This window comes from Phyllostomus discolor, chromosome 14 (genome assembly GCF_004126475.2).
Source record: "Phyllostomus discolor isolate MPI-MPIP mPhyDis1 chromosome 14, mPhyDis1.pri.v3, whole genome shotgun sequence".
Lineage (NCBI taxonomy): Eukaryota > Metazoa > Chordata > Mammalia > Chiroptera > Phyllostomidae > Phyllostomus > Phyllostomus discolor.
In genome coordinates, this window is record NC_040916.2 from 27,344,823 (window position 1) to 27,371,925 (window position 27,103).

Genomic DNA, 27,103 nt, shown 5'->3' on the forward strand with positions numbered 1-27,103 from the left:
AATTAAGTAAAATGCATTTTTGAAAAACCTCTGTTACAAAACTCTCTCCCTGCCGTGGCAGCTGTGTGTGCCTCCTGGGTGTGCCCCGCCCTTTGCTCATCATTCTGCAGCAAGCTCATCATTTATCGAAGTTGATGGGGTTGTCCTCTGACCCTCCTCTCCCTGCTTCCCCCCAAACTAGATTTCGAATTCCTTGAAGAAGGGACTTCATGTTTATTCTTCTTCCTGTTACCTGCATTGCCCTCTCTCTGGCTGGCACTCAGTCCAGTTCTGTTGACTCGCTGCCACTGGCAATGGGCTTGAACTGCACCCTGGGGCACTGAGGGGCTTCCTGACAAACAGAGGAAAGTTAGGGGATTCTCCCTTGGGTGTTTTCCAGTGGAGAAAACTTCCGTCTGGGCAGAGTCGCCCAGGATGCGGGAAGACGGGGAAACAGGAGGCTCCCGAAGGACCTGGTCCCTTCAGGAAGCCTGTAGGGCAGCCTGTGGTGGCCACGGTAACAGTGGGCATCCTGCTTCCCAAGTTCTCTCGGGGGAGCTGCCTGCAGCTCCCAGGGCTCTGAGGGCGTTGGCTCGGGCAAGGAGTCTGGGGAGGAATCTCCTTTTTGTGGCCTTAGGGTTCAGGTTCCCCTGCCCTCCTAGTCCTCACAGAAGTGTTTGTGTCCCTGTTTCTGTCCCTCTCCCTCACCCCCCAACATTCCAGCCTGGGGCAGGGGGAGGCCAGCAGACACAAAGCCCTCTGTGTATGGGGTGGCATGTGTCCCCCCACCCTCCACCCAGAGGACACAATGCCCCTTCTGCTCCCTGCACTCTGTCCCCCTCCCTACCACCTCTCAACTGCACATGCCAGGCTCCAATTGGTCACTGGCTCAGGACAGCCCCCTCAGACTGGGGCCCCGGGGGATTTTAAGCAGGTTCCAGGAACCCCCGCTCAGTTCCTGGTCCCCCACTCTCCCAGCCCCGCAGACCCTGCCCCAGCCATGGCTCCTGGGGCCCCCTCGTCCAGCCCCAGTCCCGTCCTGGCTGTGCTGCTCTTCTCTTTGGGTAAGTGGAACCACCCTGGCCTGGGGGCCTGGGACTCGGGTTCTCCAAGCAACTGCCTACTGTTCGCCCTGCACTGCTCACTGCAGTAAAGAAAGAGTGAGAAGGAGCAGGAAGATATTCTATTCAGAGAAAAAATAGATAGTTTGGAGGGAGGCATAAAGGTATTCTTTGAAGGGAAAAGGGAGAAGAGAATGCAGGCCACTTCCCTGAGGTGGCCCCGATGGGGCTCACGTTGGAAACCAGTATCATTCCCCGAGCCACGCTCAGGGCCTTGGGGAGGCAATGTGAGGGCAAGAGAAGGGCCAGGGTCAGATGCCTGGCTTCCGGCCCCTACTCACTGCCCAGTACGGAGGTGCCAACCCTTAGTTTCTCTGAAAGGAAATCCCAGGGACTGTGATCTCAGGAAGAGTCCTGGGTTTGTGATCCCACCTCCTTGGGTCCTTTGTCTCCTGGTGCCTCAGTTTCTCCTTGTGGACTGATTGTCTATTACTACACGAGTGAAAATGTAGGAGGAAGAGTCTATGAGATTTTAGGATTTTGTTCATCAAAAGCTGTCTTCCTTCATAAGTTGATCGACCCCTTCCTTGCCCCGTGGTAGATGTTGAGTGAGCAAGAGAAGGTCAAAAGAGTTTGTTTGGATGGCTCCTGCCCTTCTTCTCTGAACGGACCTGGAGCAGCAGGCAAACGTGTGCAGGCGGCGGGGGCGGGGGTGGGAGCACCGCTCAGCCCATCCAAGGGTGTTCTCGTCTGTGAGCTTCTTGGGTCCTCAACCCAAACCTAGATTCATCGGGGCTGTGCTGAACTCTCCCAAGAGAATGTTGGAGAAGGCCGTGCGGAGGGACTAGGGAGAGGGGATCTGGGAGCACAGGGCAAAAGAGCTCTGTCCCACTCATTGGGCTGAGCTGAAGGGCAGAGGCCAAACTTAGGAGAGGAAAAATAGGAGGCAGAGCCAATGAATAACTTCCCTTGTGACATTTGGGATTCCCAAGACGGCTGTAGAGCAGAGGACACAGACAGCGAGTTGACGATGTTGCATGCTGAGGTGGGAGATTCAGGACTACTATGAGGGGGTGGCATGAGCCCCCTACATTGCTCAGACAATGGGTCTCCCTGTTTGGCTGCTTGCTCCCCCTCCCATAGAACAAAAGGGTCTACAGTTGCCCCTGCCCAGGGCCAGCCCACACACATAATCTTTCTGGAATGGCCTTCCTTGTGTGGGTGAGTCTTGGGCGTGGCACTGACCCAGAATGGCCACAAGGTGGGTGAGGAGAGTCGAACCCCAGAGGACTCACATGCAGTCATCCGAGCTCTGGGCTTGGGGTCTGCTCTGCACCCAGCTGCCTCCCACCGAGAGCAAGGTGTGTTGCAGCCAGAGACTCCTCAGTGAGAACAGCTGGACCAGGGATGAAGACTTATATTTTCTAGTTACTTCATTCATTTTCCATAGGAAAGTTGAGTTTGCTGTATTGTGAAATATTATGTAGCTGTTAAAAATGAGATTGCCTCACCCTGGCTGGTGTGGTTCAGTGGACTGAGCACCAGCCTCTGAGCTGAAAGGTTTCTGGTTTGATTTCCCATCAGGGCACATGCCTGGGCTGTAGGCCAGGTCTCCGGCTGGGGGCACGTGAGAGGGCAGCCGATCCAATGTGTCTCTTGCACATTGCTGTTCCTCTCTTTCTCTTTCTCCCTCCCTTCCCCTCTGTCTAAATGTAATTAAATAAAATATTTTTTAAACAAGACTGTCTCTATGAATCGACATGGAAACCCCTTCCAGATACATATATTCTTTATATATATATATATTTTAAAGCGTGAGTACCTACATACCTTGAGTTTATTAAGTTTATATTGAGTTTGACTCAGAAAAAAACACATTGAACTGATGACAGCGGTTATGTCTGGGAGGGGCGACAGGAGAGGACCTGGTGGAGTGATGTCAAGAGAGACTTCAGTTTTATCACTGTTGCTCGAATAGTATAAAAGAAGAGCGTGATATGTATTCCCTGTATGATTCATAACAAATTTAAAAAATTATGAGGTCTGCATCTGAGGGACAGTTTCAGGGTTAGGTACTAGGCCAAAGGGACAGCGAGGCATGCAGACAACCGCCACTCCTGGGTGTCCTCCAGGGGCCAGCTGCTGGCCCCCTTCACTGCCTCTCCAACACACTGACCAGCCGGGACCAGCACAGCGTCTCCCCCGGCGGTCCAGTCCAGCGAGTCCAGAGACCTGGGTTCCGGACGACTAGCCACTGCCTCCACCTCTGCTGTGGCCCCGCTGTGGCGGCCTGGACTTCCCCTGGCCCCGCCTCCTCGGGTGCCTGCCGGGCCCAGGTGGACATCTGACTCCCCTCTGTGTCCGCAGTGCTGGCCCCGGCCCAGGCCATCGTGGTTTACACGGACAGGGAGGTCCATGGCGCTGTGGGCTCCCGAGTGACCCTGCACTGCTCCTTCTGGTCCAGCGAGTGGGTCTCGGACGACATCTCCTTCACCTGGCGCTACCAGCCCGAGGGGGGCCGCGACGCCATCTCGGTGAGTTCTCCGGGGGCCTGGGCCTGGGTAATGGAAGGTGCGTCCAAGGTACCGGGAAACAGAGCTTGGGCTAAGGAGGGGGAAGTCCTTTACGAGCCGTAATTCCAACTTCAGCGAAGTAAGTGTCGATGCTTGCCACCCGGCTAGGGCCTCTCTGCACTGTGCTGTCCCCCACCCCCAAGCAGTCCCCTCCCTGTCCTGTGGCCAGAGCTACACGCATCCCCTCATCCCTCACAGATCTTCCACTACGCCAAGGGGCAGCCCTACATCGACGAGGTGGGGACCTTCAAAGAGCGCATCCAGTGGGTAGGGGACCCTCGCTGGAAGGATGGCTCCATCGTCATACACAACCTGGACTACAGTGACAACGGCACGTTCACCTGCGACGTCAAAAACCCACCAGACATAGTGGGCAAGACCTCGCAGGTCACGCTCTACGTCTTTGAAAAAGGTGTGAGAGGCGACGGGGAGGATTCCGGGGGAACTGGGAAGCCGGCGGAACAGGCCGGTGCGGGGCAGGCTCCGGAACGGTGGGAGGAAGGCAGCTTTGCCCCCACCTCCGTACCTCCCCGCGGCCAGGGAGGAGGTGTGCGGCCGGGTCCAGGTCCCCGCCGGGCCCCTCACTGGCGTCCCTCCTCTCCCAGTGCCCACGCGCTACGGGGTGGTGCTGGGCGCCGTCATCGGGGCCGTCCTGGGCGGCGTGCTGCTGCTGCTGCTGCTCTTCTACCTGGTGCGGTACTGCTGGCTGCGCAGGCAGGCGGCCCTGCAGAGGAGGCTCAGGTAGGGGCGAGGCGGCAGCGGTCGGGGCGGGGCGGGGCTCCGGGAAGGGGGGCTCTGGCGGGCCCCCACCCACAGCCTTTCGTGCCCCCGCAGCGCCATGGAGAAGGGGAAGCTGCACAAGATCGGGAAGGACTCGTCCAAGCGCGGCCGGCAGGTTAGCGGGGCTCGGGGCCTGGACCGCTGGGGAGGAGAGCCCTGGGCGCCGCCGGGCACAGCGAGGGGGGGCCCGGGTGACTGACCTGCGCCCCTCCCCCAGACGCCCGTGCTGTATGCCATGCTGGACCACAGCAGGAGCACCAAGGCTGCCAGTGAGAAGAAGTCCAAGGGGCTGGGGGAGTCTCGCAAGGATAAGAAATAGCGGTTAGCGGGCCGGGCGGGGGCTCGGGGGCCAGGGGCGGAGCCCTCCAAAGGCGCTCAGGTGGTGGTCATCGAGATGGAGCTCCGGAAGGACGAGCAGAGCTCGGAGCTCCGGCCTGCCGTCAAGTCCCCCAGCAGGACCAGCCTCAAGAACGCCCTCAAGAACATGATGGGCCTGGACTCGGACAAGTGACCGGCCCAGGCCCCGCCAGAGCTGGGCACCTAGGCTCCTCTGCCCCCGTCCGGGGGCTTTCCTCCTTAGCGCCCAGCCCCGCCCCGCCCTGCCCTCGCCAACCTGTGAGATGTAAGTTTCGTTCCAAAATTCATTCCCCAGGCACGTCATTTCCTCCCCTACCTTCACCCCCTGGCCTTCTGGGAGCCCAGGGCCTGATCCTAGCCTGCACCGCCCCCAAGGACTGTGTGTTTGGTGCCTGTCCCTCCGGCACCGAGAAGAAAGGGACCTTGCCACCCCGCGCCTCGACTCCGGGCCACCTGCACCCCCACCCCCTGCACCACCGCCCAGCCTGCCCCTCGGCCTCTTCCCTCCCTGGCCCCCCCGGCCCCCGGGCAGGCAGCCCAGCTCCACACTCCGCCCCCCTAGCTAACACCTGGGTCATCCAGATCAGACTGTCCTTCAGGGTTTCTTCAGGGTGTCATTTTTATTTTTTCAGTCCGTGCTTGCTTGTGCACCTGTGCCCTGCTCTGCCCCCCATGACTGAGTACCAATGACGTCATGCGGATTTCGCAGTTCCCCAGCCCCTAAAATCCTTCTCGGAGAGCCGGCCGAGGGGCCCCTCACCCTCAGGCCTCAGCAGCAGGACTGGTGCCCCGACCACCCCAGGGCCCTGTCCTGAGACTCCAGGCCACAGGGAGGGAGAGGGACGGTACATCCTCACAGGTCAGGGGGTGAGGAAAGGGGGCCACCGAGCCTCAAGAAGTGGCTTGTGAACAACCAAGCGGAAAGGAGGGACAACAAACGGGAAGTAGGGAGAAAGGGGAGAGGCTGCACTCCCAGCCACAGGGGATTCTTAGGATTTTTCTACATTCTGTACATTTCTTCTCAGACCCCCAAATGCCCTAATATGTTTAATAAACACTGACATTTCCAGAAGCTGTGGCCTCACCCCAGTTGCCTCGTTCTCCTGGGAATCACCCTGCCTTCTCCCGACCCTCCCCTCCCCTCCCCCTGCTCCTCCTCCTCCTCCTCCTCCTCCTCCTCCTCCTCCTCCTCCTCCTCCTCCTCGGCTGGTGTCGGTGAAGAGCTGGGCTTTGGGCTACCTGCGGGCTTACGTGGTGTAACAGACTGAACCCTGAACCAGGCTCACGAGACAGGTTCCAGCAGCCAGCAAGCACCCGGTGGGCTCACACTACGTGCGAAGCTCACACTGTGTGTCAGGCTCTGCGTTCACTCTTGGGGAGAAGGTGGTGAAGAGGTGGAGGCAGCAGCTCCCTGGGGTGCTTCCAGGGAGAAGTGGGGCTCGGCAGTCCCGCAGAAGCAGGGAAGCTGCCAGGGCCACTGGAACAACTCTCGCGAGAGGGCGGAGAGAGAGGCAGAGGCGGGTGGAAAGGCCGCCCGGTGAACGGCCGTGAGGGCAGAGGTGAGGAGGGCAAGCATAAGAGATGGAGAAGACCCAGGTGGGAGACGCGGAGCCCGCGCTGGGGCGGGACTGGGAGGCCCACACCCAGCCCCCGGCAGCAGGTTGTCAGGGAAGCAGGAGCCTTGTCCCTTTGGCGGCCTGACTGTCTGCCAAGGTCACCCCCCACTTCGGGCTTTGGGAACGTGCCCCCGAGCACCCGCCTGCACGGGCGTCCAGACCACTCCGCCTCTGTCCGGGCTGCAGCCCAGCTCCGGACACGACACAGCTGAACATCACAAAGGAGTGACCAGTGACACAGGCGTGACAACTGCATTTGCTTTCTCCCATGCTGTTCCCAGCACCCGCCTCTCCCGCTGGGCACTCAGTGCACGAGCGCTCACCTCCCCCGACCCCCCCCCCCACACACACACCCAGGACATGCAGGTTCTGCTCACAAAACAAAGCTCTGAGCCCCCCCCCCCCCCGCCGGCGATCAGTGTTCGGGACCCTGTCCCCGAGAGGCGTGGGGAACACAGACGTGTGCCAGGGCTCCAGGAGGAGCTGTGGGCCGCAGAGGGTGAGGTACCCTGTGGCAGGAAGATGTGGGCAGCAGGCGGAGAGGCCTGGCCAGCTCAGAACCCTCGCTGAGAAGGACCACTGGTTCTGCAGAAGGGGTCTAACCTCTTTCTGGTCAGAGCTTTCCCAGAGCTGCAGCCTGTTCCCTACCCACCTTAAAATATACATGAGGAGGTGGGGGGGCGGGGGGGGGGGGGGGGGGGGTGGCTACCTCTAGAGCAGGAAATGGGACAGGGAAGGCATCATTTCAGCGCCAAGGCCCAGATCATCCTCCAAGCATGGTAGCCTGCAGGAGAGGGCCTTACACCCACCAGCTCCCCTCAGGCTGCCTCCGCAGCAGCCAGGAGCCCTGCTTCACCTTCCAGGGAACAAGGGGACGGGGACTGCTCCTGCTGTACCAGCACATGCTGGACTCACAGCAGGTGTGGCAATGAGGTTACGCTCTTCTGTGCCCATGGGGCCGGGACTCATGGAAGCCACCATCGACACCGTGCTGCACTGAGAACAGATTCCAGTGCAAAACTCCCTCCTTTGCCCTGCACGGGAGGAGGTGCTTCCAGGAACAGAGGGCCTTCCTGTGCCTCTGCACTCAGTGCGCCTCATGTCCTGCAGCGTGGACACCAGGCACAGGTCAGCTTCTTGCTGTGGGTGGGTGCTCTTCCAGGGGTGGCCCCCCTCATTTCCTAGTCGCAGCCGTGACATGGTTTCAACTCCTGCATTCTTGAGTCAGGAGAGGAAGGGAGAGTAGGAGTGAGGACAGTGGGGAAGGCAGAGTATTCCTTGCTTGGTCTTCAAGCGTTTGGCTCTAGTTTCAATGCATAGAGGCCACTTCTCAACAATGTAAAATCACTTGAAAGCCATCATTTTATTTAATTCATGGTTTAAAGTCTTCAGTGTGACCCAGAGTCATCTCCTGCCACTACATCTGGTAAACAGGTGTGTGTGGGGGGTGGGGGACAAAGCGGTAGGTGCTGAGGCAGCACAGGAAGACCATGTGGGTGGAGCAGCCAGGTGAGGGCCCAGCCGGGGGACAGCAGGAACGGGGTGGCTTCGATGTGAAGTGCTCAGGCGCCTGTTGCTGGTGTCATCGCACCAGCACCCTCTCCCGCGCCAGCCCTGGCCAACGTTCACACTCCTCCCAAGAAAAAACAGAAGAGATTAAATGACTCCACTTGAGGGTTTTAAAAATATTTTAATATAATTATGAAACATGCTAAAATCACACAGAGTAGCTATTCCACCTCGGTCCAGACTGCACAGTGGGGCAGGTGGGGGCTGCGGGGTCACTTGGTCCGTGTGAGGGCTGGACGTGGGGGTTAGAGGAGGCAGGTCAGCAATGCCCCAAGGGTCTTCCACAGAGCATACCTTCACCCCTCACTCCTTTTCCTCCCCAGATCTTCTGGAGTCCCCATGTCCCTGCCTCTGCCCCTCGGGTCCCAGCCTTGAGGTGAAGGGCCATCCCTGGCCCCTCCCAGTCCTACCGCCTTCTGTGGAACTCAGCACAAGCTAACGTGGGAGGTGCTGGACTCAGTCTGCCCTGGGACAGAGGGCTCCGGTCCCCACTGTGGCGCAGCACCGAGGAGGGCGGGGGAGGTGGTGCAGAGGGTGTGAGGGGAACAACATGACCTGCAGTGACACTTGTGACCACAGGCAGACGGGTGCACAGGTCCCACCCTCGGGCACCCTAGTTGGAAGCCTCGCTTCCCCCTCCCCCATTCAGGGCCCCCCCCAACCTCGTCAGCCTCAAAGCCTCTTTCACTTGCACCTCACGGGCAGCACAGAGCACAGGTACTGGTCAAGGAGGCTTGTCCTGAGCAGGAGCCAGTCTACCCTCAGACCAGGGGCCGCCAGCTGGAGTCTTCACCCTGCCTCTCCCTGGGGTCTCTCCTGCCGTGATGGCGTGAGGGGGCCACGGAACGTAACACACAAGGGTCAAACTCGCCTGCACGAGAGGCTAGCGGGACAGAGAGACACGGGGGCGTGGGAGTCAGAGCAGTGGGCGGGGGACAAAGGGAGCAGGGTGAGGGCATGGCCGCTGCTTCAGGAGCTGGGGTCCTTTTTCCTCTTCTGGAACTTCCGGAACTTGCCCTGAATGGCCAGGGCGGCCTTCTCTGTCTCCGGGGCCGTCAGGTCGATGTCGATCTCCTCCTCCTCCTCGGCCTTCTTGGCAGGGCCGGCCTTTCCTGCCACGAGATGCACCGGTGAGGGAACCCAGATGGCCCGGCCCCTTGCTCCAGGCCCCCCGTCTGCTGGGCTCTGGGCTCTGGGCTACTCCCTGGAGTCCAGAAACCCTGGCCGTATAGCTCAGTTGGTTAGAGCACACACCAAGGCTGCAAGTTCAATCCCCGGTCAGGGCACATATAAGAATTAACCAATGAATGCATAAATATGTGGAACAACAAATCTCTCTCTCTCTCTCTCCATCTAAAAGTCAATAAATTTAAAAAAAAACATTTTAAAAGGGAAGTTTGAATCCGGGAACCTAGGCTGAGAGTCAGTTACAGTTACTTGGGGGTTTTGCTACTCTTGGGCCAACAGGACAAATGTCTTCTCTCACGACTTGCTCCTGAGTCTTACAATTCAGAGCCCAGGGCTCACGCACAGTCCCCAGTTGTCCCTCCCATCTCTGATGGAGACACTGGCTGGGACTATCTGATGGGTTTTTTCCTATCGTTGCGCCTGCCTCCTACCACTCCAGAGCCAGTTTCTGGGGTCTGAGAGTACATGTTGCTAGATGGACTTCCCAGGGAAGAGCGTAAGGAAGCCCGTGGAAACAGCAGTCCTGCCCTGTGCTTTGGTGCACCCGTCCACGTCGCTGTGACATCTGACTTCAGGCGCTCCAGACTCACAGCCCTGCCTGTCTCCACGTGCCCGTGTCATCCACGTGCTCTGCAAACTGCCACCCCAACCCCACTCACCCTTTTCCTCTGGGCCGGGTGCCTGGTTGGCTGCTGGGGCTGTTTTGGTGTTAAGCTGGAAAAGAAAAATCAGAATACTAGATGTTCATGGAAGTGTTAAGGTGCCACCGCCTTAGACTCACCATCATCACTTCCAAGCCCTCCTATCACCAGGTGCGTTCTCTGGTCTTCCGAGAAAGCGGGTATTGAGGTCAGACAGAGGTAGAAAGGTCATCAAGACCGACTGAACCAGTTTTTGTTGGTACCAGGGAAACTGTGGAGGACAAAACAGATGAAAACCTTGTCCTCACGGAGTTTACATTCTAGTATATAGACAGGCAAATGAATATGCAAAATGGTCCTATGTCAGGTGACAGTAAGTGCTTCAGAGAAAAGCCAGGGAGGGAGGGAGGGAGGGAGGGAGAGGCGAGTGCTGGGGTGGAAATGGAGAAACGCGTTCCTACACAGAGGGGTTGGGAGAAGCCCCTCCGGAAGCTGACACTGGAGCCGGCGCTGAGGAAGGGGAAGGAGTAAGGGCTGTGGGTGTCCAGGCAGGAGCTCCCAGGGGCTCTGGGGTGGGGTTGTGACTGGCCTGTGTGAGGAACGGCAGAATCCAATGCAGCCGGAGTGGAGGGGGAGGGGGAAGGTGGGTGGAAGTGTGCAGAGATAACTGGGGGTGTGCAGATCGCGTAGGGCCTTGGGAGTCTTTCTACGGAGTTTGACTCTTACTACAAGTGAGATGGAGGACATCCATTTGCATAAAGGGGCTCAAGAGAGGAAGCAGAAAGCCCTTTGGGCGGTTACTGCAGAAAACCAGGCAAGGCTGATGGGAGCTGGACTGGCACAGCGGCAGTGGCATGGTGAGAAGTGGTTTGATCCTGGGTATATTTTCTTTTTTTTTTTTTAAAGATTTTATTTATTTTTTTTAGAGAGGGAAGGGAGGGAGAGGGGGAGAGAGAGAGAGAGAGAGAAACATCAATGTGCGGTTGCTGGGGGTCATGGCCTGCAACCCAGGAATGTACCCTGGCTGGGAATTGAACCTGGGACACTTTGGTTCCCAGCCCGCGCTCAATCCACTGAGCTACGCCAGCCAGGGCCTAATCCTGGGTATATTTTCAAACTATGAGCCATGTGATTGATTGATTGATTGGACAAGCGACACCGTGAGAGGAGTCAAGGGTGACATCCAAAGGATGACTTCATCTGGCCTGAGGAACTTAAAAACACACAGTTTCCCTGTCCCGAGATGGAGGAGACAGCAGGAGGAGCTGAGAGGGTCAGGACCTTGCTTTGGACAAGTCTGCACTGCCCACTGACGGTCGAAGGGGAGGTGCTTCCCTAGGCGGCTGGACACTGAAGACGAGTGAGAGGGAAGCGCCTACTCCACAGACAGAGAGGAGGAACTATCCACACGCAGACGGCCTTTAAAGCCATGAGACTGGGGGAGATCACCAAGGGGTGAGAGCTCAAATGGAGCCGAAAGACAGGAGAAAAGGGTCAGAAGAGCAGAAATGAGGGGAACACTCAATAAGTAAAATTAAAAAGAAGTCGGGTCGAGGAAAGCTGAAAGATGGTGGTGACTGTACCCCATGTGAAGAGACACCTCAGGGAGAACAGCGTGGCCGTGCCCCATCCGCAGGTGTGGATGGTGGCCCCGAGGAGCACGGGGATGCGGAGCACTGGCCATTGGGCTTTGCCACGTGGGAGCCCTGCTGGTGCCAACGAGAGGTGTGGCAGTGGAGGAGGGGTCACGAAGGACAAGGAGGCGGGCAGTGAAGCCGCACACAGAGAAAAGGCCCCAAGAAGCTGACAGGACCCAGTTTGCATTGTGTCGATTTTGCCGTTTCTACCCTACGTTTGATAAATACTTACCAAGCACTTGCCTGTGTTCAGCACAGTGCTAGGCACTAAGAGGGTATAGGAAAAACACCCTATTCATTCATTCAACAAAATCGCCAGCATCCAATACATACCAAGAATTGTCCTAGACAGTGGGGATACAGCAGTGCCCAAAATAGAGTCCCTGAACTCATTAAACTATTGTGACAGTTAGTGACAAGTGCCCAGAAGGGAAATAAATCAGAGTACTGGAGGAAGGCCTCTCTGATGAGTGACATTTGAGTGGAGGGTTGAGTGACACATAAGGGTAAGCCACGTGGATGCCTGGGAAAGAGACCTGTAGGCAGAGGAGGCATCAAGGGGAAAGTCCTGAGACGGACCAGAGCCCACTGAGTTCCAGGAAGAGCAAGAACACTGAGGCTGAGCCGAGCATGGAAGGGAGAGAGCACAGGAGCGCAGCTGCTGGGGAGCCAGAACAGGCAGGTCTTCGGACCCGCGCAAAGACTTTGGGTTCTTTTCTGGGTTGATGGCGTTGCAGCTGGAGGCAGAGGGAAACCGGGCTGATATTCTTAAAGGAGCACTTTGACCGCTTGGTGGTGAATAAACTATAGAGAGAGGCGAGAGAAAAACCAGGGGCAGTTGTACCAGCCGCACCATGGGGTTTGGCCCACAGTGGTGGTGATGGAGGCGATGGAGGAAGAAGTCAGACTTGAGACCAAGTTCATGGTCCAATAAGTTGGAGTTTTTGATGGATGTGTGAGTAAAGATAGCTCTTTCAAAGAGCTTTGCTTTAAGGAGCACAGAAAACTTGGGGAACAGCGGAGGAAGAATGTGGGGTCATGGGAAGGAGTTTTGGTAATATTTGGGAATGATTTACTAGAGAAGGAAAGGCTGATGGTGCACGGAGAGTGATGCCCTGAACAGGCAAAAGACGAACCTGGTGCAGGAGTAGAGGGCTTGGCCTTGCAGGTGGGACCAGGTCACTGACAATGCAGGCACGGAGGCACAGCATGTGGGTACAGGAGCGAGAGAGGCGGCAGGGGTGATGGGAATGTGTGAGAGCCCTTTCCTGACGGCCTCTGTTCTCCCCGTGAGCAAGAGGCGGGTTGTCAGCTGAGAGGGAAGGCGGGGCAGGAAGTATAGTTGCCCCCCCCCCCGCCCCCGTATCTGCGGGGACTGCACTCCAAGAGCCCCGGTGGATGCCTGAAACTGCAGATAGCACCAAACCCTACATATGCTGTTTATTTCTATACGTACACACCTATGATACTGTTTAATGTATCAGTTAGGCACAGTAAGAGGTTAATAACAATAACTAATAAGAAGATAAAATAATTACAACAATATACTATAACACAAGTTCTGTGGATGGGGTCTCTCTCTCTCTCTCTCAAAATATCTTACCGTGCTGGACTCAGCCTTGTGATGATGTGAGACGACCCAGCACCCATGTGGCAAGATGAAGTGGGTAGGTCACGGAGCCACAATGGCCCTGTGTCAGGCCTCCGAAAGGGTGACATGAACACAAGCAGTGTGACACCGCACTGTGGATCTGGTAACAGAGGCAGCCCCTGGGTGACTAATGGGCAGGCAGCGTACAAAGTGTGGACGCACTGGACACAGGGACAGGCTCTGTTCTGGGAGGGACAGGGCAGGACAGTACAAGATTCCATAGCACCACTCAGCACAGCACACAAGTTAAAACTTAGCGATGTTTGTTTCTGGAATTTTCTGGTTCATCTTTCCTGACCGTGGTTGACCACGGGTGACCAACACTGTGGAAAGTGAAACTGTGAATAAAGGGGCTGCTGTATCACAGGTCCAAGGAGAGAGGAGGGGCGAAAAGCCCTCCTGGTGAGCCAGAGGGAGAATGACAGGAGGCGGCACTGGAGGTTTGCAGGCATGGGCGTGGAGAGACACCAGTCGAGACACTGTCCCTGCCTCCCAGGCTGAATGTGGAAAGAGGCAAGAGGCACACAAATGACATCTGCCGAGCAGTTACGTGCCAAACACATCCCTGTAGTCCTCTGAAACCTCCGAGACATCAGCCCATCTCGTGGTGGAGGACACTGCTAAGAGATGGTAAAGGCTGAGCCCCGGATCCAGCCGGCTGACCCCACGCTGTCAGCCACCAGGCTGCGATGTCCGCCGCCAGACGAGACGCAAGGACGCTAGCACGCGCACAACCCCTGAATCCAGGTGGGGAGCCGTCAGGTGTGCTGTCAACCACTCTCTCCACTCGAATCAATTCTTCTAGTAAAGAGTTAAGGGGAAATTAAGAGAAAATAATAATTTAAATAAGTGAAAAATTATTAAGATAAAAATGCTGATGCAGTGCTGTATTTGACAGGGAAAGTGCCCTTCAAAGTAGGTTTCAGATTTAAAAACTGTTGGAGAGGTAGACGATCCCATCCTTTTGGATGTTACTGTGCAAACTGGGGCCAAACGAATGCTTCATTGATCACATATGATTTTCAAAGGATAGGCTATATTGGTCACATTTGTATCACTTTTTCAAGTTTTGTGATTTATTTGTATATTCCTAGCATTCTGCAAATACTGGAGATAGCAGGCAGTTAGAAAATAATTACCCAATATTTTTTAAATTAGGCTATAAACGGATAGGGTCCCGTGTTTATAAAAGCCATAGATTGCTCATCTGCACCTGTACATTTTCACTTAAAAATCCGGAAGAACATGCACAGGTGTCCCTGAAGCCCTGCAGGTGTCCTGCTCACCCCTCTGACCAGAAGTCATGTTCTGTGACAGGAGGGGCTGCTCCCGAGACTCGGGAGGTTGACAGTCATGGCTCTTTCCCTCTCCAAGACCTTCCTGTGACCCAAACACTATTCCCCCTCCCTATACGATCAATGTGATGGCCCAGCAGTGGGCTAGGGGACGCCTCCCACTCTGTACGCCATCATCACAAGGGGTTGGTCCACACTGCAAAAGCGTGATATGGATGGGTGTTCGGTGACCAGGTGACAGTCATTGCCAGACTAGAGGTCATGACCACGAGGCCGGCTCTCTAGTGCCATGACCTCTGGCTGCAGGTCAGTCCTACTTTCTCTGTGGCCGGCACGCCCCGGACTCTTGCCTCGCTCAGAGCGTTTTCCCTCTGTCTGACTCTGAGCCTGTGCCCTTACCCGCCAGTTCTTTCCTCTCGCCACAGCCCTGCCCTGGAAGAAAGTGTGAGCCCCGACTTTCAGCACCTCGCCTCTCTTCCGCTCTGCTTCCCCTCTACCAACTAACTCGGAGAAGCTGCTAAACGGGCCACCCCTTTCCCTCTGCCCTGCCAGCTGCGAGCCTCCTGAGTCTCTCCTGAGGTTACTAACTCCGGAATGGAGCCATGGTTCAGCCACTGGCAGGCCCCCACGGGTTCACAGCTCCATTTGGCTTAAATTTATGAGAGGTCTCTGGGGAGGTCAAAAAACAGTCCTTTAAAGATAAGAAAACCCCTATTACCCATAATACCCCTTGAAATCTACCACACACCTTCTGCTGAAGAGTGGGATGCTGGGGCTCCTACCTCCTGGCCCTCCTGCCTCCACCCTGTCCAGCCCGCTGTCAAAGCAGCCACTCTCCACGCTGGGTCTCTGGACTTCGTGTTTGTGGTTTGCTGAGGTTGGCCGCAGGGGCAGTCAGACCACAGGTTGTCAGCTCCCATCCTCTGTCTCGTGCCTAGCCCTTTCCTGGTCCCTGGTCTCTGCTCCAACCCTCCTGTGTGTTTTCCAGAAACTCGGCAATTTTAAATGGATCGAGTCCTCTGGCACACCCACCTGCAAGCCTCCAGACAAATCATACTTCAGGGGAACCCAGGAGGCGTGGATATCCACTCGCGGTGAACAAAAACCACGTGCCTATAAGAGGGTCTTTTACGAAACTCATACCTCCAGGTGGTCATGCTAAGCCTCAAGGGCTGCAGCACGTGAGCGTCTCTCAGCCTCTTGCTCCAGCAAGGTATGGATGACAAACCCTCAGGTGCCCATTTGCTTTTTCAATACTGAGTTCTTCTGACCAGAACCAACAGCCGAGAAATGGTTTGGCAAGTCCCCCTCATCTCACCAATCACATGCCTCATTCTTACTCTGGGCCAACCACTTTCCCAGTACTTTATAGCGTTAACACAATGAAGCCTTATAACAGCTCTAGAAGCTAGGCACTGTTACTATTCTCATTTCACAGATAGGGACATTGAGGTCAAGGTTAACTTGCCTAAGGCCATGCAGCTAAGAAGTAGCAAAGCCAAGACTGAACCCAGACAGCAAGAGGCCAGAATCCCTGTTCTCGAACATCATGCTATGTCCCAACCCCCAGCCAAGGTGTGGGCATGTGCATGCGTGTGCACGTGTGTGCAGACACTAGAGGAGGATGTCCAGTGTGAGGCTGAGTTCATGACAGGGGCTTGCCCACACCACAGAGCGGTCCCCGGGTGGGAAGGAAAGTCCAAGCGGTAACGATCTCCTCCCGTGCCCAGCCAGGCAGCTGGACTTACTTAAGGACCAGTCTCTCTGGCACAGTCCCCAACTCTCCCTTCACGTGCACTCTCCCAGAACATGGGAAACAAAGGTCCTGTCCTCCCGTGACGTAGAAATCTCACATGCCATCAGAGAACCTGATCCCAGACTGTTCCTGCTCTGCCCATTGAGCTAACCACCCTGATTCTGGCTTCACCTTGATGGCTGGTCTTTGGGCCTCATGACACACCCTGGGCTGGCCCCCAGGGGGAAAGCCATGGCTGCGGGTGTGTCCTTAACTCCCAGGGCCAGAGGGAGGGATGTGACACTGCAGCAGGCCCCCTGCCCTGTCCCCATTAGAGTCTGCAAATTCCATGCGCAGGATCATCCCCCTGGTTTCCATTTCAAACGACTCCCTTGCTTACATTCAAGCCTCTTGCTCCTCCTTTCTAGTGAGCTTGGAGATTGATTCAGTTCAGCCTCACTGCCCACACAGGACTGAATGTCTCTCGATTCCCAACACACACCCGACGCTAATTAGCAGCTGTGAGGCCCATCGGCTCCTGCCCTCCCCAGAGGGCCCTAGTTTCTCTCCGAGCCTGCCTTCCTGTGTTCCTTTCCCCCTGCCCTCTGGGCCCCGAGCGGCTCCAGTGTTCCATCCCGTCCTCCCAGCGGTACCTGCCAGCTCCCCCTGAGTGCACTTTTGTTTCCTCTCCACTTCTCAGTGTGGATTCTCTCTCCCCATGGGAAAGGAGGCACAGGAGGGGCCTGCTGGCTCAGGGGCTGTTTTCTTCAGGCTTCGAGACTGCAGAGGCCGTAACACAGCAGTACCCCTTTCCCTCTCCAGGCCTTTGTCAGCATTCAGAGGATGCCTCGTCTTTCCATCTGAGCTGCAGTGCTCATTCCCCTTCCCTCCTTCTCAGGAACCCTTACAATCAATCGCCTTCATTCTCTGATACATAAAACCTGCCCCTCTCTTAAAAAAAAAAAAAGCCTTCCTCACCCTGACCAGGTGGCTCAGTTGGTTAGAGCATCTTGCTGTGCACCACAGGGTTGCAGGTTCAATCCTCAGTAAGGGTAAATACAGGAGGTGACTGATTGATCTTTCTCTCTCTTTCCCTTCCTCTCTCTAAAATCAATAAAAAACATATCCTTGGATGAAGAAAAGAACAAAGGGGAAGGGCGGATTTTTGGATGATGGAACTGCTCTATGTCTTGATTGTATAGAGACATACGTTACATGACTGTATATGTTTGTCAAAATTCATAGAACTATACACTGATAAGGATATGTTTTACTGCACGTATATTGTGCCTTAATTTTTTAAATGGGGCAAAAAGGTTAAGGAGAGGTCAACAAGCCAGCGAAGAGTGAGAAGGAGCAGTTGGAACGGCGACTGGGGTGGCGGTGGTGGTGGGAGTGGGGGAGGGGCCAGGGCCTCTTCTGTCTCTCCTCTTTTCATGGCTAGACTTCCCAGAACACTGTGTCTCCACCTCCTCACCTCCCACCCTCTCTGCCACCTGACTTCTTCAACCTGGCTTCTGCTCCTAGTCCACGGAAATGGCTCCTCTTCAGGAGCCGACTCTCCCCATGACACCAAGCCAGTGCAAAAGTTTCAGGCCCTCGTGGCCCCAGCCCTCGAAGTGTTCAGCACTCCCACTCAGCTCACCTCTCCATGGCTCCTGGGACAGCAAGGCTTTTCCTGGGGTTTCTCTGACCTTTCTGGACACTCCTGCCCAACATTGAATATTAGAAGCTGTCGAGGTTTAGGGATGGGCTCTCCTCTGTTCTCTCTTCCTAGATGATTTAGTCTGTACCTGTGCTTCTGGTTATCATTTATACTGCACCGACCAATAGAGCAGGGGTCAGCTAATACAGCCACCGCCAAGTCTGGCCTGCAGCCCGTTTTTGTGAATAAAGCTTTGCAGGAACACAGCCGTGCCCATCGTTTACCTATTATCTGTGGCTGCTTTGGCACTACAAGAGCAGAGCTTAGTGTTTGCAACAGAGACCATGTGACTCACAAAGCCAAAAATATTTATTATCTGTCTCACTCCAGAAAGAGTTGGCAGACCCCTGCAACAGGACTCTGCAATGATGGCCATGTTGTACATCTGTGCCGTCCCACATACAGCAGCCACACGGTGCATGTGGCTATTGAGTACTTTGAAATGAGGCTGCGGAAACTGAGGAACAAAACTTATAATTTTATTTAGTTGTAACTGATAAGCTGGTAATAATGAATAACTTAAACAGTGGGTGCCACAGTGAACAGCACAGAGGACGCACTGTTGACGCAAGTGTATGTCTCCTCCCCAGAGCTCTCCCTGGGCTTCAACACACCTTCACATGGATGTGTTGCAGAAGCCTCGAACTTGACGCATCCCAGGCTGAGTTCTCGGTCCTACCCACCCAACCGAGTCCTCTGCCAGTGTTCTCCGTCTCTCCCAGCTGCACAAGCCAGAAACCTAGAAATAGCTTGACACCTTTCTTTCCTTCCCATTGCCTATCCAATTCAATGTGAAGTGCTCTTGACTTTCTCTCCCAGATATCTCTGACCCATTCGCTTCTCTCCACTGCTCTCACCTAACACAGCTGCTTCTCCTGTGGACTGTCACGACAGACCAGGTGGTCCCTGTGCTCTGAGGATGAAGAACTAAATTCTCAATGCAGTCGAAGCATCTGACATTATGCAGCCTCTGATCCCCTCAGGAACTCACCTCCAGAACACACCATGTGCCTTCCCCCCTTGTGGTTCTTATCCCTGCAGCCCTTTCATCTAGTTCATTCCTAGCCCTGGCTGGGGTGGGCTGGAGTGTCCTCCATACACCAAAAGGCTGCAGGTTTGATCCTTATCAGGGAGCATTCGGGAGGCAACCAATCTGTGTTTCTATCTCATTATAGACATTTCTCTTTCTCTCTTGCTCTCCCCCCACCCTCTAAAAACAATGAAAAAAGGTCCTCAGATGAGGGGAAAATTTTTCTGCTTGTCCTTCAAGCTCTCCTCAAGGGTTCCTTCTTCCAGGAAGCTCTTCCTAGCTCCCCAGGTGAGGCAAGGCCTCATTGCACTGGTATTGCTCTTGGGTGGCACTCACTGCTAACATCATTAAATGATACCTTTGTGGTTAGAGACTGAAGGTCATCATCTGCCTCCTCCCTGGAGGAGAGAACCCCGGCGAGGGCCAGGGCCACGGAGCCTCATGCACCACCGTGCTCAGGCCTCACACAGGCCTTGCACTCGGAGTCTGGGAACAGAGTGCTGCCACCTACTTCCTTTGCGGCCTCATCTGAAACCCGTCTGTTTTCAGACAGCCGAGCAGGCCCATTGTGAGGCTAGCTCAGACTGGAAAAGGCATATCAGAAACCTGGTTGTTGCTCTTCCTCCCTTCAGCATATGTGCCTGACAAAGAGCTGGGACGAAGGGGAAGAACTACCCTCAAGGTGTGTTTCATGTTACCTGTGTAACAGGAACATGCATCGGTCTGACCTCCCCGTCCCCACCTGCACCATCCACCAGATTCCATCTCCCACTTCCCATTTGTGCATCACTTATAGCAACTGCAACCTATATATGGCACATAGTAGGCAGTCAAAGATGCACATAGTAGGTAGTCATAGATGCTTGTTTATGTGAATTAAAAGTTTCTCAAGTCTCAAGTTCCTGAAAGCAGCAATACGCAAAGTGGGTGGAGTCAAACGGGTTCGAGTGCGTGTCCTGGCCCTGCACTGACTATCTGTTCAGATCCCAGCTCCGCCACTCCTCGCCGTGACACACTGGGTGAGTCGCTTAGCCTTGCTGTGCTCAGACCTCTCACCTGCAGGAAATATCTATCCTGAAGGGTGAAAAGAACCACAGAAAGTGTATACAAACACTTAGCATGTATTAAAATAAATAGTCAGCAGCCCTGGCTGGGGGGGCTCAGTGGGTTGAATGCCGTTCTGCAAACTAAAGTGTCACCGGTTTGGTTCCTGGTCAGGGCACAAGCCTGGGTTGTGGGCCAGGTCCCCAGATGGGGGTGTGCGAGAGGTGGCCAATCAATGTTTCCCTCACACACCAATGTTTCTCTCTCTTTTTCTCTCCCTTCCCTCCTCTCTAAAAATAAATAAATAAAATATTTTAAAAATAAAATTATCATTGTAAAGTAATAGAACTCGGGTTTAATACAAGAAAGGTCAACTCCCTGGAGTGTTACTTGGTGACAGTCCTGGGGTCAAAGAGTACAGCTCCACAGGGCACATCTCCGCTGGTGAAACCCAACACCTGGGATTGCTCAAAGGGCCCTTGAGGCTCATTGTGTGTCATTCTGTGATGACAGGAGCTTCATAACTGATCTCTTTTTACTCTAAACCAGACCTCCCAGTCTTCCCGATGTCTAGCTCGAAAAGTGCTGGCAGTGGCTCTAGACCTCTGGTGAAGGCCCCAACAATAGTTTGCTTGGACAGAAACTATTCTGTACAGCCGCCACGCACGTCTGTAGCCCTGGACCCCTCCCAGGTTAGGAGGGGCAGGAGAGGCCCCCGGCCCAGTGCAGCAGCTCCACAAATGTTCACGTTTTACTTGCAAGAGCCCTGAGACACAGACCACGGGGAGCAGATCAGCCTTCGGAGCAAACAAACCACATGCCCTTGATCGAGTTCTTTCATCCACTTTCGTATCACGAAGATGACTCTGTAAATCTGCTCCTTGCCTCAGAAGGGCAGTTTGTGAGTATTGTCTTGGCAAGGCGTCTAAAAACAGTCGAAGCAGCGGCAACTTAGGTGTTGCTTCTCTGTCGCCACTACTGGCAAATAGGTACCTGCTACTTCAGGCCCACTCACCCTACCCCCTTCTCTAGCTGTGCTTCTTACTCTCTTTGTCTCCTGCATCTTTAAGGGTGTTGCCACAGCAACCACTGTCACCAGAAGAGGCAAGATAGTGTCACCCACTCTGCTCCAAGCAGCAAGGTAGAGCTAACTTTGGGAAAGGTGACCTAACAAGATTTCCCCCTACTCCTCAGCCTGCTGGGCTCTTTAAGGGGGGTCCCAGATCATTAACTGCAGCAGCAGCAGACAGGAACAAAGCAGCACATCAACCTACCTGGACAGTGCAGGCCCTGCATCTGCAGGGTACAGCGGGGATGCCGTGTGACAAAAACACATCGGGTGCACACCACGGCAGCACTGCTAGAATCACTTTGTTCACATGAGTAGCCACAGGTACTCAGAATCCTGTCCACACTCCAGGGCAGGGAAACCTAAAAAGAGCCTGAATCCTAAAGACCCTAAATATGAACCCAAAAGGACCCCATTCTTGCCTTTGTACAGACATGAATCCTAGGCTTTGAAAGCCCCCTGCTTGCTCTAGAGACACAGAAGGTGAAGGGCGACAGGAGTTAGTGCATCTGTTTCCAAGTGGAGACAAAGAGGCCTCGCTCCCCAGGGGCCCTCCTGTCCCTGCTGACACGTTCTCCCCCAGTGTTAAATGACAGTCGCTGCCCAAGAACCTTAGAGAGGTCTCTGCATGCCCCGGTGCCCCTGACAGACCCTGCTCTGCTGCTTTGAGAGCGCTGCTGGAACCGGTTCAAGTCTTTCAGCGCAGCAGCCAGCTGCAGTCAAACAGCTTCAGAAACTCGCTCAAGGTCACCCTCAAGATCACAGCAGAAATAGAACTAGGAATCCTTCCTCCAGGTTCTACAGACACACATTCTTCTCCTAACACATGGGACGCAACCCACAGATACCTTCCATCTCAGATGCCTCCTAAAAGGAGTTGACACCCCCCAGGCCCCTGGTGTGTCCCTCTCCCCGTTTCCTGGAATAGCAGTCCCCACACTGGAATCACAGGCAGATCCCATAGCCTTGCCAGTTCACAGTGACTCAACAGCCCCAGCCAGTTCCCCGCCAGCAGGGGCTGCCACAGTTTAATGAGTGGTTATTTGTGGTGCTCTGCACACAGCTTGGAGCTGAGCCTTCACCCCATACTGAGGGGAGCTGGTGGGAGAGAGAGCACTGCCAAAGCTTCATTTATTACTATAATCTTCAATGTGCATCCCACCCTGGCGTTAACATCCCAAAATAAACGGATTCATCCCCCACAGCCTTCGAAGCAAACACTTAGCTGGAGGGCTCCTTGTGGGAGGCAGGCAGCACCAAGGACAGCAGGTGGGTAACCCAGCCTCTCCTCCCTGGGTCGTCCTGGGAAGCTCAGTTAGGCATGCCTGCAGGAGCCAGCCAGATGGAAGCTGTAACCAACTCAGGGAGAATGGAATGGGGTCTAGGAATGGGGTCTAGGTCTCGAGTGAGGCACTTGTATCTAGGCACCTGGCAGGATCCAGATCTCTTTGAAAAAGTGGTTTGGTTCTGGTTCTGACTTGGCTTGCTTGTGCAGGTAACATATTCTGGGGTAAATCGAGCCATTTCAAGCAGCCGTTCTGGAGGGCAGATGTAGAAGAAAATCATGCCCTTAGGGTTCCAAAATCTCGGTAGGCTCTCACCACTCACTTGGCCAGTCCAACACATTCTTCTTCCCCCTTCTTAGTTTCCTCCTCCCAGAGCCTTCGTACTCTCCTTGGAAGTCAAGTGGCCAAATGTAAGAGGACTGCGTGTGCAGCACGGCTGGTCAGCAGGCACACTGATCTTCCTTAGTCACCTGCTTGACTGCTCTGGGTCCTGCAAGTCAGGCACTTCAGAGTGAAGAAATGGCTCATTCCTTTCTTTCCTTGTTTTTTCTTTTATTTCTTTCCCAGAACAAAGGCCTGTGCTCTGCTCCTGGAGGCTCAGCGGTTATGGGAATCAAGGATGGACACCAGAAACGAGGGACCCAGGAAAGGAGGCCTCCCGCTTCCCTCCTTTCACTCCTGTTCAGTTATCCCCTTGGGCCCATTCACCGCACCCACTGTGCGGGGGGGACCAGGCACCCCCTAAGGAAGGACAGATAGCACTTGCCCTGCCCAGTATTCTACCCAAATGTACCCCATCAATAAATATCATCCTGCATTGGTCTCTGTTCTCTGTCATCTTGCTCGGCATTTATTAAATCACACTGCTTAGCTTTCCAAAGAAAGTATTTGTAATATGTTCCTTAAAAGTTGCATGTTAATTAAATCGTTCTATATTCACTGGGGTAACATGATAAAGGAGTCTTATGACAAATTCTTTAAGTCGGCAGTTCTGTGCCTGAGGCAGCGAGCTACATCTTTTGATGAAGATTGCCGGAAAGAACCTGGGGGACTGGATGCCTCTCCCCTTCCCATCCTTCACTGAAACCAGTGAAAAGTTACTCATCTGGAGGGGTGGACCGTGATTCACCGAGATCCAGTCCTGCTGGCAGCGGGGAATGCAGACGAGCTGGAGAGCAGCCCCTGCAGCTCTCCTGCGACGCGGAGGGACAGCGAGGAGCCACCAAAGTGAAGTGGAGCCAAGGCCCTCCCAGCAGCCCCAACAGAGCCTCTGCACTTTCGGTTGCTTGGGGTCTAGAGACTGCTTCTTCAGTCGAAAGGAATTTTTACAGAGTGCCCAAATCCTCTCCTTTCATGCAGTTTCTCTGAAGCAAGAAAGTAAGCAGGTGGGGGATGTGAGGCTTATGTAAGATTCAGGTGCCCAAGGCTTTCCTGGGCTGGACACTTCAGCCTGAGGAGGAGGCCCTGGCGCTGCGCTGAGAGCAGGGAAGAGGGCCGGGGTCTCCCTGGGGCTGCAGAGCTCTGGGCAGCACTCCCGCTGTCCACCCCATTTCACGAGAGCAAGAAAACAGGCTGGGCCCTGGCCTCCAGGGAGCAGAGACCCTCCGGGGACCTGGTTCCGAGTCAGCCCGGCCTCTGCATACGGCCTGGTGGCTGCCTCTGGGTTTCACAAATACTCACGCCCAAAGCCAGGCTCGGCTCTGCGCGAGCAGGCAGCCTCCACGGTAAACTGCTGGTTAGAACCAGCTCCTCGACTGCGGAGGCCTGGCGAGCGCCGGAGGCTCGTCTCCATCCGAGGGTCCCGCTCTCCTTTAACTGAGCCCCCGACGGAGGCTAGCCGAGTGCGGCTGCTGGGGGGACCCTGCTCTCCCTTCAGGCTCCGCGGAAGCAGCGTTGTCAGTCCACTGAACGCCACCCTAAAGGTCGGCCCTGGAGCGAGTCCTGCAGGGAGGCTGGGCACCTCCCCAGAAAAGCACAGGCCAGCCCACCGCTCGGGGCTGGCACGGCCTTCGCGGCGCGCGCTCCCAGGGGACGGCTGGAAACGCGAGTCTCAGATTTAGAAACAGTCGAGGGCGGCTGAACTCCGGGGCTCAGCAACGAGAGGCACAGTGACCCTCTCTCCTCACCCCGGGCCGCAGGAGCGCGGGAGCCGAGCACGGGGCCGCGTGGCCGCTTCTCCGCGGAGGCCGCAGCTGCTGCCGTCCCCCCACGGCCCCCAGACCGGCAGCGGGCTCCAGGGCAGACCCGGCGGGCACGGCAGCCAGGACGGCCCAGCGCCGGCCCGCCGGCTCCTGGCGAGGCCGGGCCGCGAACTGGGCGCCGGGCCCGGGCGCCGCTGTCCCCGCATCACCCTGCCCCCGGGAGCCCGCGCCAGGCTTCTGCAGCCTCCGCCGGCGCGGGCCACAGGGACGGGGGACGCCGGGGCCCGGCGCCCACGCCCGGGAGGAACCCCGGCGCGACCGGCACTTCACAGATAAAACCCCGAGCGGGGCGCCGACCCGCTCAGGGTCACGGACGCGCCGAGACCACCAGCGGGGGTCGAGTGGGGTGGGAGGATGTCCGGCCGCGGGGAGGAGGGTGTCGGGGGAGGGGCACACCGGGTCCAGGTGCTCGCGCCGCCGCCCCCGCGGAGTCCCCGGGGACGGAGGAGCGGGGCTCGGGTGCGAGGGGCGCCCCTGCTCCCGCCCGACGCCCCCGCCACGGGCTGTGCTCCCAGGACTCGGGGTCTGCCGGGCGGACCCCGGGCGTGGCCGGCGCGGGGGGCGGGTCAGCTCTCCCGGGACCTCCCGGGGCGCCGCGGCAGCGGGGGCGCGGTGGGGCCGCCCTCCTACAGGGGCCAGGGGCCGCCGCAGGACGGCGCGGGCGGCTGTCGAGGGCGCGGACTCGGGGCACGCGGGCCACCTCCTCGGGGGTCCGGGCGACGCGCGGCCGGCAGCCCGGGGCGCAGGGGGCGGCTGGCGCGGACCTCGGGCCCCGACGCGCCACCCACGGCGGGGACCGGACGCCGCCCTCCCGGTCGCTGCCCCGAGCCCCGAGGTGCCCCCTCCTCGACCCCCGACCCCCGACCCCCGGGACCCCGGCCGGGAGCGCCCGGCCCGCAGCGCCGCTCACCTCGCTCATCGCGGCGGCTGACGGAGCGGGCGGCACGTGCAGTGAGGGCGGCCCTGACGGTGGCGAGTCGCCGCTGGGCTGGGGGGCACGGCTGCCGGCCGCCGGCGGGGCGAGGAGGGTCCGTGCGCGGCCCGGGCTCCGTGCCGGCTCTCGGCGCTCACTCCGCGCCCGGCGCCCCGCGGTCCCGTCCGAGCCCTCCGCTCCGCGCGCGCCGCGGGTCCCGCCTTTTATAGTCAGCTCGGGCCCCGCCTCCAGCCCGACCAATAGGAGCGCCCCCTGCCGAAGAGTGACAGCCGCTCGCACCCAATGGAGGCAGGCTCGGCGGCCTGCTGCATTTCCAACTAGGGTCAGAGAGTCGGAGCGCGGGAAGGAGGGGGGCGCGTAGCGGACGCGAGCGCGGAAAACAGAGCGGGGCAGCCCGGGCGGGGAGCGGAGGGGCAGCACAGGCGCGGGCAGCGCGAGGGCGCGGCGTGTGCGCCCGAGGGAGCGAGGAAGGAGGGTGCACGGGAAGCCGGAAGCAAGGAACGGAGCGGGTAAAGCCAAGGGCCGTCGCGGATCAAGACTTGGCGATAGGGTGGCAGGGAAATTGCAAAGTGTCTGTCTGATTTGGAAGATCGTACATCCTAGGAGTTGAAAGACCTTTAAGATCCATCCATCCTACGTCCTACATAATGAGAAAAGAAAAGAAAAAAACGCCTCTCCGACCAAATGACGATCCCCTGGCGTCCACCTAAACAGGGAAGCGCTCCTCCCAGAAGCTTATTCGTTCGATTCCAGTCTGACCATGCGCCTCCACCGAGCCAGGCGTGGCGAGGAACCGCTAGGAAAGGGAGACTCGCCGATGGCCTTGCACCTACTGCTGCCATTAGAACAGGGTTCGACGGGCAAGTGCTATCTCCCAGAGCCTCGTCTGTTTCTTCCAGCCAGTCAGGTAGCCACCCACCGGGTGGCCCGTGGTCCAGGACCAAAATCAGCCCCGCAGACTCGGCCCAGGTGTGGGGAACAGGTGTGAAAGTCCGACCCACGTAGATTATTTCTCAGTAAGATGGAGCTTGACCGAATAATTACTGTGATGTATGAGTTTTAAGGAAAAAAATATGGATAGAGCAAGAAGAAAAGCAAGAGAACATCTGGGCAAATGTCATGATCTTAACGGCTATTCCTGTTCGTCTGAGTATCTAGCCTTCCTTTCTGCGTTAAGGAAACCTTTCCAATTCCCTTGCCTGTGGCACTTCTAGGCATTGTGAAATCTCTTCGCCTACGTGAAGCTACTGTCATCCAAAGCCGAACACTCTCCTGTTGATAGTTTCTTTCCTGGCCTGAAACAGCTGGGTTGTTCGCAGCTGAGCTTCTGTCAGCCAGCCGCCGCGGCTCTCTTCTCAACAGCAGACTCAGGGGAGACCTCAAACGGCCTCCCTCCAGCTCCAGCCTCTGTGCCCGCACATTTCCTGTGCCAGGTCAGACACAGAGAAGACGAAAGAAGACTGTGTCTTCCCCCACCCACCTGGATCCTCTGACTCTCACTTTCCAGCGGGAATCTGGTACCTAAGAGACTCGTTTTGGTGGCGGTGGAGGGCGGGGGGGCACTCTTACGCAGTCTCTGCAGCCGACTCCTCTGGCTGCCCTCACCGTCATGATGAACGGCGAGTTGGCATGGAAAAGGTCATCTTTAGTGCAACAGACCTCCCCAAAGCTGTTAACAAACAGCCCTGCAAAGAATATAAAGGGAGCCCTGGCTGGCGTAGCTCAGTGGATTGAGCACGGGCTGCGAACCAA

At 56.5% G+C, this 27,103-nt stretch overlaps 2 protein-coding genes across 4 annotated transcripts; one reads left to right on the top strand and one right to left on the bottom strand.

The window, feature by feature from the left end:
- Positions 1-885: 885 nt before the first annotated feature.
- On the top strand, positions 886-5,825 carry MPZ (myelin protein zero). Of its 3 annotated transcripts, XM_028503368.2 has the most exons (7): positions 887-1,043; positions 3,408-3,574; positions 3,812-4,025; positions 4,219-4,354; positions 4,448-4,508; positions 4,611-4,714; positions 5,046-5,825. In XM_028503368.2, exons 1-6 carry the CDS (start codon positions 980-982, stop codon positions 4,710-4,712), a joined length of 744 nt encoding a protein of 247 aa, XP_028359169.1. In that variant the 5' UTR covers positions 887-979; the 3' UTR covers positions 4,713-4,714; positions 5,046-5,825. The 3 variants fall into 3 exon arrangements, with proteins under 3 accessions (XP_028359168.1, XP_028359169.1, XP_035871137.1); XM_028503367.2 differs by having other exon boundaries at positions 886-1,043; positions 4,611-5,825; XM_036015244.1 differs by lacking the exon at positions 4,611-4,714.
- A 2,211-nt stretch (positions 5,826-8,036) lies between these two features.
- On the bottom strand, positions 8,037-26,962 carry PCP4L1 (Purkinje cell protein 4 like 1). Its single transcript, XM_036015790.1, has 4 exons — positions 26,957-26,962; positions 25,328-25,924; positions 9,783-9,837; positions 8,037-9,047 (listed from the first exon to the last, which is right to left on the bottom strand). The coding sequence occupies exons 1-4, from the start codon at positions 26,960-26,962 to the stop codon at positions 8,905-8,907; spliced, it is 801 nt and encodes a 266-aa protein (XP_035871683.1). The 3' UTR covers positions 8,037-8,904.
- Between the last annotated feature and the right edge of the window lie 141 nt (positions 26,963-27,103).